Here is a 14619-nt window from a genome sequence, read left to right on the forward strand (position 1 = left end):
CCCCGGAGAACCAGATCACACTCCCTGGGTGGGGATGGACCTCTGTCCCCTCCCACTCCTGACCACGTACAGCCTCCACAGTGCCCCTTGCCCAAGGCCTTGTCTGGCACAACCGACCAGGACGTATTCCCATTCCTTATGGCCCCCAGCCCTCACCCCTGCCCAACCCAGAAGTCCTTCCCTTGCTCTGAAGGGCCTAGCATGACTCTGGCCCCCAGTTTCTGGAGCATCGACGGTAACCTAAACATTCACTGAGGGCGTCTGAGGTAAGGACAGCGATGGGGGGAACCTCTAATTGTTTCTCCATTGCTCCCTCAAATCAGGACCCCACCTCCAGTGTGGTGGATTCTACCCATCTGACCTGTCAATATGCAAGAGGTGGCCAGAAAAGTTTGCAAACACAAAGTCATGGAAACAAGATTCATGGCACTAACTCAGCTGCAAGTGTCTGCTCTGCTCATAAGTGCCGGGCTGGGGCTATGCCCCAGAACCCCACAGCTGCCATTTCTCAGCCCAAAGCACCTCACCCCAGCGCCCCAGGGCGAAGAGAAATCCAAATAGCAGTTGGGGAAAGCGGAGATGAGAGTTAACATGTGGAGGCTGTGGGAAGCGACAGCCCCAGCGGCGCAGTTCACGATACCTTGTCCCAAGACCGGGCTTCGTGTGACGCTGATCCATTCATAAACATTTATTGAGCGCTGACTGGGTGCCCAGCGCTGGGGAAGAAGGGCAGGGGTGCATGAGGACCACCTCCTTCTGTGACGGGGGTGGGCGCGCTTAGGACTGTGGTCCCAGACCCGGGTCTTTTGCCAAGCCCCCAGGCTGGAGGCACCGTCTAGGGGCGGATCCTCGGAGGGTGGGTCTTCCCTGAAACCCAGCCTCCACTGAGCCTGGGTCCCCATCCCCAGGTGAAGGCGTCATCCTGCTTGCGCCGGTCTCCTTAGGCAGAAGTAGAGGGGCAGCAGAAAGAGGGAGGAGTTCCAGAAGACTTCCCGGCACCTTTGGAACCTAGATTTTAAAAGCAGAGTTGGGGGAGGAGAAAAACATTTAGTAATACGGATGATTCGATGATCCGGAAGTTCCGACTCAACCTGCAGAGCTGCCGGGGCTCTGGCGCCACCTGCAGGCTCTTTCTGGACTAGCACCCCTGTGCTATTCCCAGCCCGGGGCAGTCCCAGGTGGGACCCAGAGCCAGACACAAAGCAACGGAAACTCCCACCTCCGTCCTGCCGTGCTGCCCCCTCGCGGCCGCAGGGCTCCGGGAACCCCGGATTGGTTACGCTCAGAAAGTTTCCTGGGAGGACAGCCTCAGGCAGCCTTTCCGTGCCAGTATCTTAGTGAGGGCTTCCGACCCCATCCCACCCCCACGGAGTCAAGCTTTCCTGTTCCCTCGGGCTTAAGGGGGAAAAGGAAGATTCTGAGACGATCGTCTCTGTGTCCCTTCCGCTTCCGCCCTCTCCCAGTCGGACCTTGCAGGAATGCTATCCTCTCCAGCAGGCAGTCTCACAACCCTTCTAACATGTATTCCCTGCACAGCTGCCGGGATGGGAAGGGGTCCTCCATCCTGGTGACTTCCCGAGGGGCCGCTCCCAGTCTGATGGAGAGGGAGTACTGGGGTACCGCTCCGTCAAACCGGTCCCTCTGTTGGCTGACTTCCCCAAAGGCTATTAAAGTTGCTAAAACGGATTTCTTTTTTAAAAATCTGCAGAAGCGGAGGTCTTTCGAGTCTGTAATAGTAACTGGGGATATTTAAGCCTAGCCACTCAAAGCCTGCCGGCTACGGAGGTCAAGGGGAGCTAGTTAGAAGTACAGATGCTTCGGCCTCACGCAGACCTGTAAAACTGGAATCCGAATTTGATGAGCAAGATGGAGGGGACCCTATGTAGCTGTGCAGACCTTAGGGAGCTTCCAGCTACCCTCCGGGGGTGACCCACACACAGCAAACTCATGGTTCTTTCCCTCCAAACTAACATGGACTCGAACACCTCTGCCTGGAGGACCAGCTTGTTCCAACCCCATCAAATCCACCCCCACAGCCCAACCCATTAGCCATGGTCTAACACACAGCACAGTCTTAATACACAGACCTGCTCTGGTCCCTTTCTCAGCTCCCTAGTACCCAAGTCCAAACTCTTCAAGGTGATCAGCAAGGAGCCCTTCCCTGAAATTTCTGACACCTTCCCCTCCACCCTACATGCACGCATACTCCCATCCCAGATGCAGGGAATTTGACCAAGTTCCCTAACAAGCCCCAGTGCCCAGGGCCCCTTTAGCACTTCACCAAACTGAATGAGGCTTCCAGGAGTCACTTCCTCCAGGAAGCCCTCCTGGACCGCTTTGTCTAGCTCTGGTGCCCCCTTTAGACTCCCCCGTTCCTGTTATAACTGTCACTCTCCCATCTACCACTGAGGGCCAAGCCCAGCCCAACGCTTGGCACAGGACAAGCCTCACAAACTACCTGGCGAATGAGTGGACAAGTGAGGCTGTTTCCCACTGGTCACAAGGCACCTACGTTTCCGCACAGGATTGCAGCCCCTGCTGTACCTGTTGCCACACCCCATCACTAGTCCCCATGGCCTCCCTGCTGGATCACCCTGCACCTGAAAAAAATGTTCCCTCTATGGGCCCAGAGAAGGAGAGTGTCTTGCCCAAGGCCACACAGGGAACTCCAGCCCCAGCTTACCCACTGGGGCGACAGTTCTAGAACACGGTTCTATGCTTTCTATTATGTATGGATTCTCTCCCCCGCCCAACCCTCTGAAGTGGGTCAGCCAAGAGGTTAACCCACTTCCCCGAGGCTCTAAGTCAGCCCAAGGCAGACCCCCGTCTGCAGCGAGTCCCCCCAGCCACCTGCATAGGCACCTCCGCCGCCGCCGCCGCCGCCGCCGCCTCCGCCGCGACGCTGTCCGTGTCCAGGGTCCTGCGTCCTCGCCTTGTCCGAGCGGACCAGCTTCTTGCCAGCCGAGTTCCGGGTGGTGTAGCTGTAGACGGAGGTGTAGCCCTGGCCGGTGAGCGGGCAGAAGCGGCGAGTGTGGGCGCGCTCGCGGGTGGCACCGCACTGGGGGCACACGTAGTCGCGGAGGATGGGGCACAGCACCCGGCCCGCTTCATCCTTGAGCACGTGGGACTGGTAGATGGCCCGGGACTCGCCGTTGTGTTTGCAGAAAGAGCACAGGCGTTCGGGAGCGGGTGAGGACTCAGGGCTGGGTCGCTGACCCCCTGCTTCTGGCACTGGTTCTGGCTGGCGGTCCAGCCTGGTCTCCGGCTCCTCCTCCCCACGCTGAGCCCCCACCAGGCGTGCCAAACCCAAGTAGTCTGTCCACAGGTTGAAGGTCCCCATGGCTGGGCCCCGCGTGCCAGGTGGAGGAGCAAAAGAGAGGAGAAACCCAGCCGCCCCCAAGCTGGTCTCTCTACCCCTGCCTCCTCGCCCTTCCCTTCCCCTCTCTGGAGCCGAGGAGTCTGGGCTGTCAGTTCCCTCCTTATACCTCCAAGGGGGTGTGAAGAGGGAGGAGCAGGCTGTAGGAGGTTCCCTGTTGTCACGGGAGGGGGGCTTGCTGCAGCTCCCCCAGAAATGCAGCTGCCCGGGGGCTGCATGGCCTCTGGGTGGCCTAGGGATGGGGGGGAGGGTGACAAGACACAGGCTGCAGGGGGTACCAGCAATAAGCAGCCACACACCCCCCCAGAGGGCATTGAGAGGGCCTCCCTTGCCTACCCCTCCTGGAGAGCCAGAGTGATGCAGGTGGGGGCATTGGAAGCCCCACCCCAAAGACTAGCATTGCTGTAGCCAGTAACTTAGTAACTTCTTTCTTCCTTCTCCTGGACTGGGGGAGGGGCCGGGTACCCTTGGGCTCTTTGGGGAGGGGGGAGGGGGAGACACCGTTGTTCCAGCTGTCTTTGGAAGGAGGATGGGCCTGACTTATGGGGTGGGGGGGACAAGGACCAAGGCCCCTAGCTCTGGTCACCCTCAGGGAGCTTTCCCACCCCTTGTCAGTGGAACCTCCTCTAAACTGAGGAACAAACTGGGGTTTGAAGCCACCTGCCCTGGGATTATTCACAAAAACAAACCCAAAGCCTGCCTCCCCCACCAGTTATGGGAGCATTAGGTGTTGTGGAGTCAGTCTGTTCTGGTCCTGGGGTGGAAAAGGGTTTGAGACTGAGAATCACAGGGAAGAAGAGAGCAGACGCGCAGGTGGGGCTAACGGGGGCAGAGGGGAGACCCCTAGCATTCTCCAGCACCTTGATCTCCCTCTCAAGTGAGACCTGAGCCCCATCTCAGGAGGATGCGGTGTGCCCGCGTCACCCAGGTGGGACACAGACTGGCAGGTGATCAACGGGCAGCAAGGTGCTAGGTGGGCAGCTGAAGGTGAAGGAGGGGTCTGCAGGTACCAGGTAAGGAGGGCGAGAAAGCAGGGCCCGAGACTGTAACTCAGACATGAGGTGACATGCTGCCTGCACACCTCATTCATTCACTCATTCAAGAAAGCTTCACTGAGCCTTCTGGAAGCAGGGCTCCCTAATCCCTTTCAGAAAGCTTTTTCAGCTGCCCAGTCCTAAGCTTGTAATTCCTGTCCACAGCCCTCCAGGACTGGTTCCCCCAAATCCAGCCTGAGTCTGTAAGGATCCCAGACACCAGCCCCCCTCGAGGGGTGAGAAGCCAGGGTCAGGGTCATGTGCTGGCTGAGCAGTTTTGGGGGGTGGGGGGGGAGGCCAGGGTGGGTTGTGTCCCCCATCCCATTCCCCCGAGGCTGTGTCTGGCCCAGCCACAGTGACATTCATCCCTCGGTGGGTCTGGTCTCTGTCACAACCCACCGACAACAATGAATGTTGATTGTGACCTTCGCTGTGGCCTAAGGAATGTTGATTGTGACCTTTGCTGTGGCCTAAGGGAGGGGACGTGTTCGGGATCCCCTGCCCCTGCCCTAGATCTGAAAGGTAGGGGGTGGACGGCAGTTCCAGGCCTCGGGGTCCACTCAACGGTCGATGGTTTGCCTGAGCTGCCCAAACTCACCGACAGGTTGAATGTTCCCCCAAACCCTTGGCAACTCCTTGGGGGGCGGGGAGTGCAGGTTGGGTGGGGGTCAGGGAACCGGGTAGGGTGAGGGAGGAGAGGGGAAGGCAATGGGAGACTTAGAGAATCTATTAAGTCAGGGAACAGTTAGGTGCCAACTCTCTGCTCCAGGACACGGAAAAAGGAGATAAATCTAAGTAATAATAACAGCAGATACTTCTGTCACCTTTGCTATGCAAATATAGCAGCAGAGGGCGCTGGGCTTCGAACCCATTTATTCAAAGCATTCTCAAAAGGGCCCTCAAAGGTGCATATTTTTCCTAATTGTCAGTTTGGGACACAGGCCAGAGGGCACTCTTAGCAAGAGGCAGAGGAGGGATTCCCAGTGGCCCCAAGAGGTCTGGCGGCCAAGTGGTTCTGGCCCCGGGGGCATGGATGCAACAGAGAGATAAACAAGTCATTTTAATACAATGTAATACCTTCAGTGAGCCTCACCGTGTTCCGGACACAATGGTTTTGGAATCACAACAACCCACGGCGGGGCGGGGGGGTTGTCAGAGTCTGCACTTTGCAAATTCGAGCCCCGAGGTGTGGCCGCTGCCTGGCCCCGCCTGTGGGTCCACCTGCCGTTTGGACAAGGGCGAAGCTATAGAGGATCGCAGAGGGTCCCGGGCTTCCGAACTCAGGCCCTTGTCGGGATCAGACCGGCGCCCAAGCGCATAACCACACGAGGGTTGCCCCGTTAATGCCCTTCCCCATTTCTTCACCCTCAAACCCGGTCCCCAGTCCCTCCCTCCAGGGGCCGCTGCAGAGTAAGCCGCCCGCCCCCTCGGGTGCCCCCACGGGCAGTCTCAGAGGAGGCAGCTCCCCACCTCCCTGGGTCTGGGAGGTTTGGGACCTCCCCTCCCCCAACCCCGAAAACGGCCTGGCAGGGGACTTCAAATTTCCAGTCCCCTTCCATTTCACTGAGGGCAATATCGAGCCCCAAAGGATGAACCCTTTGCCGTAATACTAAGGCAAACCAGAGGCCCCGGGTGTGCTGAGCTTGAGTGAACCCAAAAATGACCTTCCGCGGAGGTGGCCAGAGGCAGCGCCCTCGGAGACCCACCCTCGAGCCTCCCCACCTAGAGCCAGCCTCCAGAGACCTGCCCCTCGCAAGCCACCGATTCCAGTCCCACCCCCCAAGGCCCGCCCCCTCGGAGCCCACCCACAAGTCGCACATCCCAAGGACCCTCCCTCTAGAGCCCGCCCAGATAGACTCCCATGTAGCCCGTCCCCAAACTCGAATCTCCATAAAACACGCCTCCTAAGCCCGTCCTCCAAGAGCCCACCCAGCTCCTCTAAGGCCCGCCCTGGGGCCTCGCCCTCTGAGCCCACCTCCGCGGGCCTCCCACCTACAGCTGTCTCTGGGAGCCCCCGCACTCTAAGGCCTCTAAAACCCTCCTGCCCAGACCCCCAGAGACCGCGTCCCTACGCGTCCCCCAGGTCGTTCCCAGGGATCTCAACTCCGCTAAGGTCCGCCGGGGACCCCCTCGGAGCCCGACTCCCGTAAGACGCGCCCCCCACCTGGATCGCGTTCCCCAGAGCCCGCCCTCTCGCCCACCCGGGACCAGTCCGGTTCCCACCCCTGTCTGGAGCTCCGAGCGGAGCCTCCTCTCCCAAGGACCATCCACCCGCCCTGCAGAGCCCTCCCCCATTCAGGCACAGGGTATCCAGGCCTTTCTTGGGGTGCGTGTTGGGAGAGGATCACCTGCAGTGAGGGCAGTGGTCCTAACAAGTAGAATGCTGAGAGAGGAAGGCAGCTTAGGAGGGCAGGGGTAATAACAACAACGATAACAGTAATTCTAATAATGATGCTTTACATACATCGCCCTGTTATTAGGATGCCCATGTTATCAATGAGGAAGGTGAGGTTCTGAGAGTTTGGACCAGAACTCTCTCAGCGGTTCTTAACGACCAAGAGGTTAGAATCATCCGGGAGAGGCACTGGCCAGAGTGTGGTGGGGGTGGGAGAGGGGGCTTCCCAGGACACCACTGCTCCTTTCCCTGAAGGCTTTGACTTTGACCTGCCGAGGAGGCAGGTCCTAGTAAGGGGTCTCCCAGCTCAGGAAGGCAGGGCTGGGGTCAGAGGATGGGCCTTGGGATCAAAGAGAGGTGCCCTAGGCCCACAACCCCCAGCCCCACCCTATGGGGGAGGGGCTGTCCGGACAGAACCTGGGGTCTGACTGTCTCCCTTTGTCTGTCGTGGAGGGTATAGGCTTCCCGCCCTTGCTGTCTGTCTGGGTCCTCCCGCCTGGGTCTGACTGTGCCCCTCAGAGGCTGGTATTAGTCTGGGTCCCCAGCCCTGCTGTGTGCACCCACCCCTGGCTGTCTGGGGTTGCCTGTGTGTGTCTGACCCTTGCCACCTGATCTCCCCTATGTCCGTCCGCCTGTCCCCTCCAAGTCTGGGGCTGCCCTTTGGTGAAAGGCTGCTGTGGGTCTGTCTCCTTCTCTCTGTCTGCACCTGGGGCCCTTCAGCAGGTGGCTGAGTGTTCCTTCCGCCAAGTGTCCTGAGGCCTTCTTGGGGGCTGAAGGGGCCTCCAGTCTGACTTTGAAGCCCAGCAGGGAGTCGTCTCCTCCCACCTCCAATCCGGGGCCCTGCCTCTTTCTCATCCTTATCCCTGGGACCCCACACAGCAGCTGGGAGGGCCTGTCTGGGCTGGGAATGACTGGGTGGGGGGCAGCCTTTCAGCAGCCAGGCTGACCCAGAGCCTATCCCTACCCCCACCCTCATCCTAAGCAGGAAGGCAGAGCAGCTGGCATGGGGCCTGGGGGTCAGGGGTCGGAGGTGAGAGGTCCCAGTGGAGCCAGATGGGCAGGCAATGGGTGGAGGCAGCTCTGCTGTCAAGTTGAAGAACAAGGTGCTGGTGTGGAGGTGGAAGCGGGGAGGAACACGAGGTTAGAGATGCAGGGCTTCTGGGGGTATCTAGTGGCCTGTGTGCCCCTCCTGTGTACCAGAGTGCATATGCCCCTGTGTGTGTGTGCACAGGACCAGGGGGCGGGGAACACGCGGAGCAGGAGGTACTCAGAACCTGGCAGACAAAGAGCCCATTATGGAATGTGCAGTGGCAGTACACATAGGAGTCCCCATGTGGGGTCTCGTTGATGGCCCAGGCTGTCTAGACTGGCAGGCAGGGGGCCCCTCATTTCCATGATACCTACATGGCCTCTCAGGTTGCCACCCCGCCCTCCCCAGGCTTCCTCTCCACTTGCTGGCTGCTCAGGCTTTTGACTCCATGTCCTCAGACAAGGGGCTTGTCTGTCCTGCTCAGGACCCTGAGGGCAGCCAGTTCAGCCAGGAACCTGAGTTTCCTTCTCAAGCCCACCAGATGTGGGGCTGGGGGAGGCGAGAAGGCTCCCTGCGGTTGGGGTTGGGGGCCGTGGAGGGGCCTGGGACAGGCTGATGAGAAATTCAGACACTTCTACCAAGGCTTGTAGTGCAGAGTGACCCTGGGTCTGGGTCAGGATGGGCCCCATATGCAAAAATGTAGGCAACAACTGCCTATGGGCCTGTTACTTGCGGGCCGTGATGGGCTTGGGGGTCCAAAAGCTACTTTGGTGGGATATTTTAGGGGGTCTGTAGGTGTCTGTTAGTTCAGGTAGGTATGTGCCATAATGGGCTACTGGCTGTCTCTACGCCAGTTGTGTGTTGGCACTGCTGTGGGCTTCTGTTTGTGTGTGGATGTCAGTGTGGGTATGTGTCAGGCTAATTGTGGGAAATTGCAGGTCTGAGCCAGTGTACATGGGTGTCTGGCATCTGTCAGTGTCACTGTGGGTGACTGTGGTCTGTGTCATCTGATGATGGTGCCCCCCTGACTCCTCCTCGCTAAAAATTCAGCTCCAGGAGGATAGGGATCTTCATCTTACAACCCCAGTAGAGAACAGTCCCTGGTACATACAGATGCTCAATAAACAAGTGCTGGATGTGTGGGCATTCAGGTGACTGTGGATTTCTGCATGTCCCTATGTCCTTTTCCTGTATGTCATTTTCACTGCAAATGTGTTACTGTGTCTGTGGGTCAGAGGTTTTTTTTTTGGCTGCGCCAGATCTTAGTTGTGACATGTGGGATTTTCAATCTTTGTTGCGGCATGCGGGATCTTGAGTTTCAGCGTGTGGGATCTGTTTTCCTGACCAGGGACTGAACCCAGGTCCTCCTGCTTTGGGAGCATGGATTCTTAGCCACAGGAGCACCAGGGAAGTCCCAGGGGTGTCTAAGGGTATAATCAAGTGTCAGGGTGGGTGACTATGGGTGTAGGTACCACTGGACTGTTCATATCTGTCTGTGGGTGACAGTGTTATAATGGGTGTCTAGGACGGTCAGTTTAACTGTATGTGTGTAGGTTAAGATTACTATAACCTGATGTCAAAATGTCCATCATCTGTGCAGGCCTTGTACCATGTGTGTGTGTGTGTCAGTTTGCCTGGGTGACTGGGTGTGTATTTGCCTGGGTAGGCACACAGACATCTATGTGTGCATGTCCAAGTTCTTGAGAATACTGGTGTCCATGTGCCCCTGCTCTGTTGGGGCATTTACCTAGCTTTGGTTGTCGGGTTACTCTGATGGCAGCCTGTGGGTGCCCGTGGGACAGTGATCACAGGAGTGTCTGTGTGTGCAATAGAAAACTACGTGTGTGTGTCAGTGTTATGTGCAAGGATATGTCTACCACGGTCGGTGGCAGCTTCGTTTCTCTGTGGCAGTGTTTTCCCAGGTGTCAGCCCCGGGTGTCCCTGTCATTGTGGGTGATGTGTGCCCACGTGGCAGTGTTATGACGGGTGAGTGTGTGTGTACATCAGGGTTCTAGCAGGTGATGTGAGTAATAATGGGGATGATGTATGCGGGAGTATAGGGTGTAGATTCCGGGTCTTCATCAGCCATTTGGGAATATCTAATTGTGACTCTGTAACTGTATCTGTGAGCAGTCCAGGGAGGTGGAGAATCGGTGGGAAAGGAGATGGGGGGACTGAAATGTAGTGGGACGGGGGGTACCTCTCAGATCCCATCAGCCAATGAGGGGTCTTCTCCGTCCCCTCCTCCCCACCCCCAACGCATGTCCTCCAGGGCGAGGTCCCTGTGAAAGGCGCCTTGTCGCTTTAAAAGGGTTCCCCAGCAGTGGGATTCCGGGCCATTTTTTCCTCTTTACGGTCACTTTTTGAGGGCGTGTTCCTGTTAGCAAACCTTGGCCCCGGTAAATTCTCTGCAGCCGCCGGCGGTAATGACAAGCGGGGGCGGGTGGGGGGTGGTGGCAGCGGAGGGCCCCGGGGCTCCGGCAGGCGGCGCCGCTGTCGCCCCTGGCCCGCCGGCGCAGCCAGGCCCGAGCGGGAAGCCCCCGCCGGGATCCGTCTTCGCAGGGCCCGCATAGGCCTGCACGCCCGTGAACTTGGCCGGGAGCGTCTTCTCGAACGCGCGCGCCGGCTCGGAGCCTTTACCGGCCCAGGATATCCGAGGCCCCCATCCGCCCTGCTCCCCCAAGAACAAAGCTGGCCGCCGCCCGGCCCCAGGGCCTCCTAAGGTCAGGTGTCAGGAGGCCCGGCACCCTTGCCCCTCCGACCCTCAGCCTGCGTCCCCGCCCCGCAGGGGCATCTCGGCCCGCCCTCCCCCCGGCGGCCCCCGGCTGGCCTGGGACTTCTGGGTCTGTCCCCTATGGGGCGGGGGGGTCTGGTCCTCCGGGGGCCCCTTTCGGGGAAGGCGAGACACAGAGAAGCCGCCAGGGCCTCCCCGCCCCCCTTCCCCAGCCGCCGCAACAATGGAGGGCCGGGCTGCAGAGGCCGGGGCGCCCGCCCCCCGGCCGCGAGCAGGTGCGCGTGGGGGCTGCGGCGGGTCCCGCCGCCGCCCCGCCCCGCCGCGCCCCCTCCCCGCGGGCGGCCCCCGCCCCGCTCGCGCCCCGGGCCGGCCCGGCGCCCGCGCTCACCTCGTTTTGGGGCCGCCGCCTTGTTTCCCCCTCTTCTGTCCAAAACCCGCCCGGAAAAGCCCCCCGAGCCGCGAGGCGCCGGCACGGGAAATTGCATTTTGGCGGCTCCGGGGCTGGGCGGGGGCTCCCCAGGCCGCGGGCAGGGGGAGGGGACCGCGGGGCTCCGGCGCCGGCTCGAACCCGCGGCCGCCGCCTCCCGCCCGCCCGCCTGTCTGTCTGTCTCGGTGACGTGCCCGCGCTCCCCGCCGCCGCCGCCCCCTCCCACCGCCCCGCTCCTGCCGGGCGGTGGGTCCAGCCGCGGCCGTGTGCGCCCCAAGGCCTCCCGCCAGGCGCATCAGGATGCAAGCGGGGATGCCCACGGGACTCCAGGACGCAGCTCCCCGGCTCCGCGCAGGGGACACGGGGACACGGGGGCGCGAGCGGGCACACGCTGGAGCCCAGATGCACGCAGACCTCAAAGGCGCACAAAGGCACGCGGACCACAAACACAGGGAAGGGTGTGCAAGGGACTTCCAGACACAAACCCGCCGGAGGGAATGGTAGGACACGGGGGCGCCCGCCACACAACTTGTTCATAAAACCCACTACACACATAGGGACAGCTGGGGCCACACAGACACATGCAAGATACAGACACGCACCACATCCGAGAGACAGGAAGAATGTCTTCAGAGCTGAAATAGAGTACATAGAGGATCCCAGGGGCACACACAGAAAATATTGGCACAGAAATAGACTCGCAGGAATGGCCCCAAAATACGCAAACACACACACAAGGTACACAGACATACCGGTGTGAACACAGAACCAACACACCTCCCCACTCGTCAAGTGCACAGCCATGGGAACACCCTGACACACACCACTTCAGCACACGTGGATGTATACGCAGACACAACACACGGTTACATACGCAGAACAGAAATACACCCACAAGACATGTCAGGTACACAATCTCAGGGGTACACACAGACACACAAAGTTCGCAGAGATATAAATATATGCACAATCCCTCTTGTACAAACTGGGCATAAATATATGCACAGTTCCTGCCACAGAGGAATTCACAGAACCAACACACATACCCACAAAGTACCCCCTTCCCCGGGCAGGTCCTAGGGTTACAGGGTCCACACGTGTGTGCTAAGTCGCTTCAGTAGTGTCTGACTGAAGCGTGACCCTATGGACCATAGCCTGCCAATCTCCACTGTCCTTGGGATTCTCCAGGCAAGAATACTGGAGTGGGTTGCCATGCCCTCCTCCAGAGGATCTTCCCAACCATGGGATCACACCTGCATCTCTTATTATCTCTGCATCGGCAGGCGAGTTCTTTACCACTAGTGCCACCTGGGAAGCCCACAGCGTCCATAAAGACTCACAAAATACAGGGATGCTTGGAGCCATGTGTACCTGGGACCATCCAGTGTAAGTACACAGACAGGCCAGGTACAGCGGTCATGGTCTCAGAAGCTGTGCATGGGGTGGGGCTCGCCTGATCCCCCCAAGATGCTTACATGGAGCCCCCATGGTCACACATACACACCAGGTACATGGGCACACACAGCAACAGTACACTGGTGAAGGATTCCTCCAGGAATTTGCACACAGGTCCCCTCTTATACTCCCCATCAATACACAGGATGCCGGCCTGCCGTGGCCACCTCCACTGGCAGAAGGTCACCTCAGGGCAGTCGGTGGTGCCAGCCGTCCTTCCACGGCCCAGGACTGAGCTGACCAATTTCTCATTCTGTGTATTTCTTCCCTGCTCCAGTCTAAGATGGGGTAAAGGAAACCTTCGAGCCCACCACCTCCCCAAAGCCCAGGCCTTAACCCTTGTGGGGCCAGGGCCCTGCTCCACCAGGCAACGGCCCTCCCCTTCAGCCCCCTCACCAATGTCCTGCCTCAGTTTCTCCTTGATAATAAGTCTCCTTTTCCCACACCTGCCCTCTTTCCTCAGGTCTCAGCCCAGAAAGCCAAGCTCCAGCAGGCCCAGGAAGGTGGATGCTCCCTTGGGAGCCCCCCAGAGGCCTTTGGGGTTCAGCCCTACTCTGTACCTGACTTCCCTGCAAATGGGGGCTAATTCCCTGGAGGAGAAGGAAGAGAATGCGAGTAAACAGTAATTGGGCCTCAGTGGGTGGAGACAGCTTTGGGATGTCCCTTATGTACCATCCCATTCTAACTGAAAAAGAGGAGATTGCATTGAAATAATGTCTTCATTCAATCCCAGTTATCGCAGACTCTTCCCAGCAAGCCAATGAAGTGAATATTGTGATTTTTACATACGGGCAACTGAGGACCAGAGAGGGACTGCTGTTTGCCCAGGGAGGCACAGCCTGCAGGCTGCAGAGCTGGGATTCTGTGCAAGGTCTTGCCCCATCTTGCAGGATCCCTTTGAAGAAGCACTCAGGCCAGCGAACTTCCCACAGCCAGCAGCAGGGGGCAGCAGACTCCAGAGCCCTCCGGCTGCGGGAGCGCGCTGGCTCTCAATTCCCTCTTCCTCCTAGCCGCTGAGGACTCTGCATGGACCGCCCCCCCACCCCGCCCCCAGGCTGGAATCGCTACTGCCAAAATGCAGGGGCCCCCGCAGAAACAAACTTTTCTTAAATAAAGGCTTCTAGAACTGATGTCCCAAGCAGTGTGTCACTCGCACGTGGTCACTCTTGAGGTCTAGCTTTGCTCCTTCTTGCTGCAACCCAAGCTGGGTGGGCAGCCTCGGCATTCCTGAGCTGGGTCAGATCAGGAGAGAGGACTCCTGGATTCCGGCCCAGTGGTTAGTCCCACCTCCTACCCCAAAGTCCTCTGAATATCCCTCAGAGCCCATTGCAGGATGGGAGGGGCAGAGGGGGAAGCCCCAGTGCCCAAGCCGCCTGGTTCCTTCTGGCGTGGGAACTGCCCGCCCCACCCCAGACCCTAGTTCCTGGGGCCCCTGCCAGTGCTGACTCATAGGGGACCCACGGCTGTGACTCAGCCAGCGGTCCTTCCTGAACCTCTCCCTGAGAGATTTTCCACCCCATGTCACCTCCTGTCCCCTGGGGGGGTCGCCTCAGGGACCCAGATATAGCCCTGGTGGGTGTGTAAACCGGAATGCTCTTCTCAACTCCATCAGTCCCCGAGAGCCCCAGTCCCCAAGGACCCCCCTGCAAGGTTGTGGCCGTTACTGGGTGTGCCGGGCTGTGGGGGTCTTGGGCGGTGTCCGTATGTGCCCAGACGTGTGCCTAGGCAAGGCTCAGGCTGTGAACACACCTTCCTCCGCATCCCACTGGAGTCGGGGCAGCGACTCTCCAGGTCCATGCGAGGCCTGGGCTGGAAGCTAGTTCACTCAACCACAAACCAGCTTCTCCAGCCATGTTCCCTGTCTCCGGAAATGGCAGCCCCATTCTTCCAGCTGCTCCGGCCAAAACCCTTCTTAACAAATGCAATCCATTAACAAGTTCAGTTACTGTCCCTTCTAAAGGCATCCTACCCTCTCCAGCGCTCCCACCCGGGGCCACCCCGCCATAATCTCTCCCCTGGACCTACGCAGTTGCCACCTCCTTGTTCTCCCCGTGCTCCAACGTCACACAGCCTGTTCTACCACGGCCCAAGGGCACCAGTGAATGCCTTAGTCCCTTCTCTGCTCAGAACATTCCATGGCTCCCATTTCATTCATACCAAAAGCCCAG

The 14619-nt window shown here is 59.2% G+C and overlaps 2 protein-coding genes across 4 annotated transcripts; one reads left to right on the top strand and one right to left on the bottom strand.

The window, feature by feature from the left end:
- Positions 1-673: 673 nt before the first annotated feature.
- Positions 674-4632, bottom strand: NANOS3 (nanos C2HC-type zinc finger 3). Of its 3 annotated transcripts, none has more exons than XM_043911269.1 (2): positions 2863-4632; positions 674-1008 (listed from the first exon to the last, which is right to left on the bottom strand). In XM_043911269.1, the coding sequence occupies exons 1-2, from the start codon at positions 3338-3340 to the stop codon at positions 941-943; spliced, it is 546 nt and encodes a 181-aa protein (XP_043767204.1). In that variant the 5' UTR covers positions 3341-4632; the 3' UTR covers positions 674-940. The 3 variants fall into 3 exon arrangements, with proteins under 3 accessions (XP_043767204.1, XP_043767203.1, XP_043767205.1); XM_043911268.1 differs by having other exon boundaries at positions 2851-4629; XM_043911270.1 differs by having other exon boundaries at positions 2872-3835.
- On the top strand, positions 4281-13557 carry LOC122700048 (translation initiation factor IF-2-like). The gene is made up of 8 exons (XM_043912589.1): positions 4281-4304; positions 5808-6013; positions 6409-6556; positions 10409-10678; positions 10782-11496; positions 12280-12382; positions 12915-13073; positions 13342-13557. Exons 1-8 carry the CDS (start codon positions 4281-4283, stop codon positions 13466-13468), a joined length of 1752 nt encoding a protein of 583 aa, XP_043768524.1. The 3' UTR covers positions 13469-13557.
- The last annotated feature ends 1062 nt before the right edge of the window (positions 13558-14619 follow it).

The sequence above is a fragment of the Cervus elaphus genome, chromosome 9 (assembly GCF_910594005.1).
Source record: "Cervus elaphus chromosome 9, mCerEla1.1, whole genome shotgun sequence".
NCBI lineage: Eukaryota > Metazoa > Chordata > Mammalia > Artiodactyla > Cervidae > Cervus > Cervus elaphus.

Coding starts and splice junctions, on each gene's coding strand:
- LOC122700048 (XM_043912589.1), top strand. CDS start 4,281: ATGCGGTGTGCCCGCGTCACCCAG. Junction 6,557..10,408: donor CCCCTCGGAGCCCGACTCCC/GTAAGACGCGCC, acceptor GGGCCCGCATAG/GCCTGCACGCCCGTGAACTT. Junction 11,497..12,279: donor CAAACCCGCCGGAGGGAATG/GTAGGACACGGG, acceptor CTGCATCGGCAG/GCGAGTTCTTTACCACTAGT.
- NANOS3 (XM_043911268.1), bottom strand. CDS start 3,340: ATGGGGACCTTCAACCTGTGGACAGACTACTTGGGTTTGGCACGCCTG. Junction 1,009..2,850: donor CGGCGGAGGTGCCTATGCAG/GTGGCTGGGGGG, acceptor TTTAAAATCTAG/GTTCCAAAGGTGCCGGGAAG.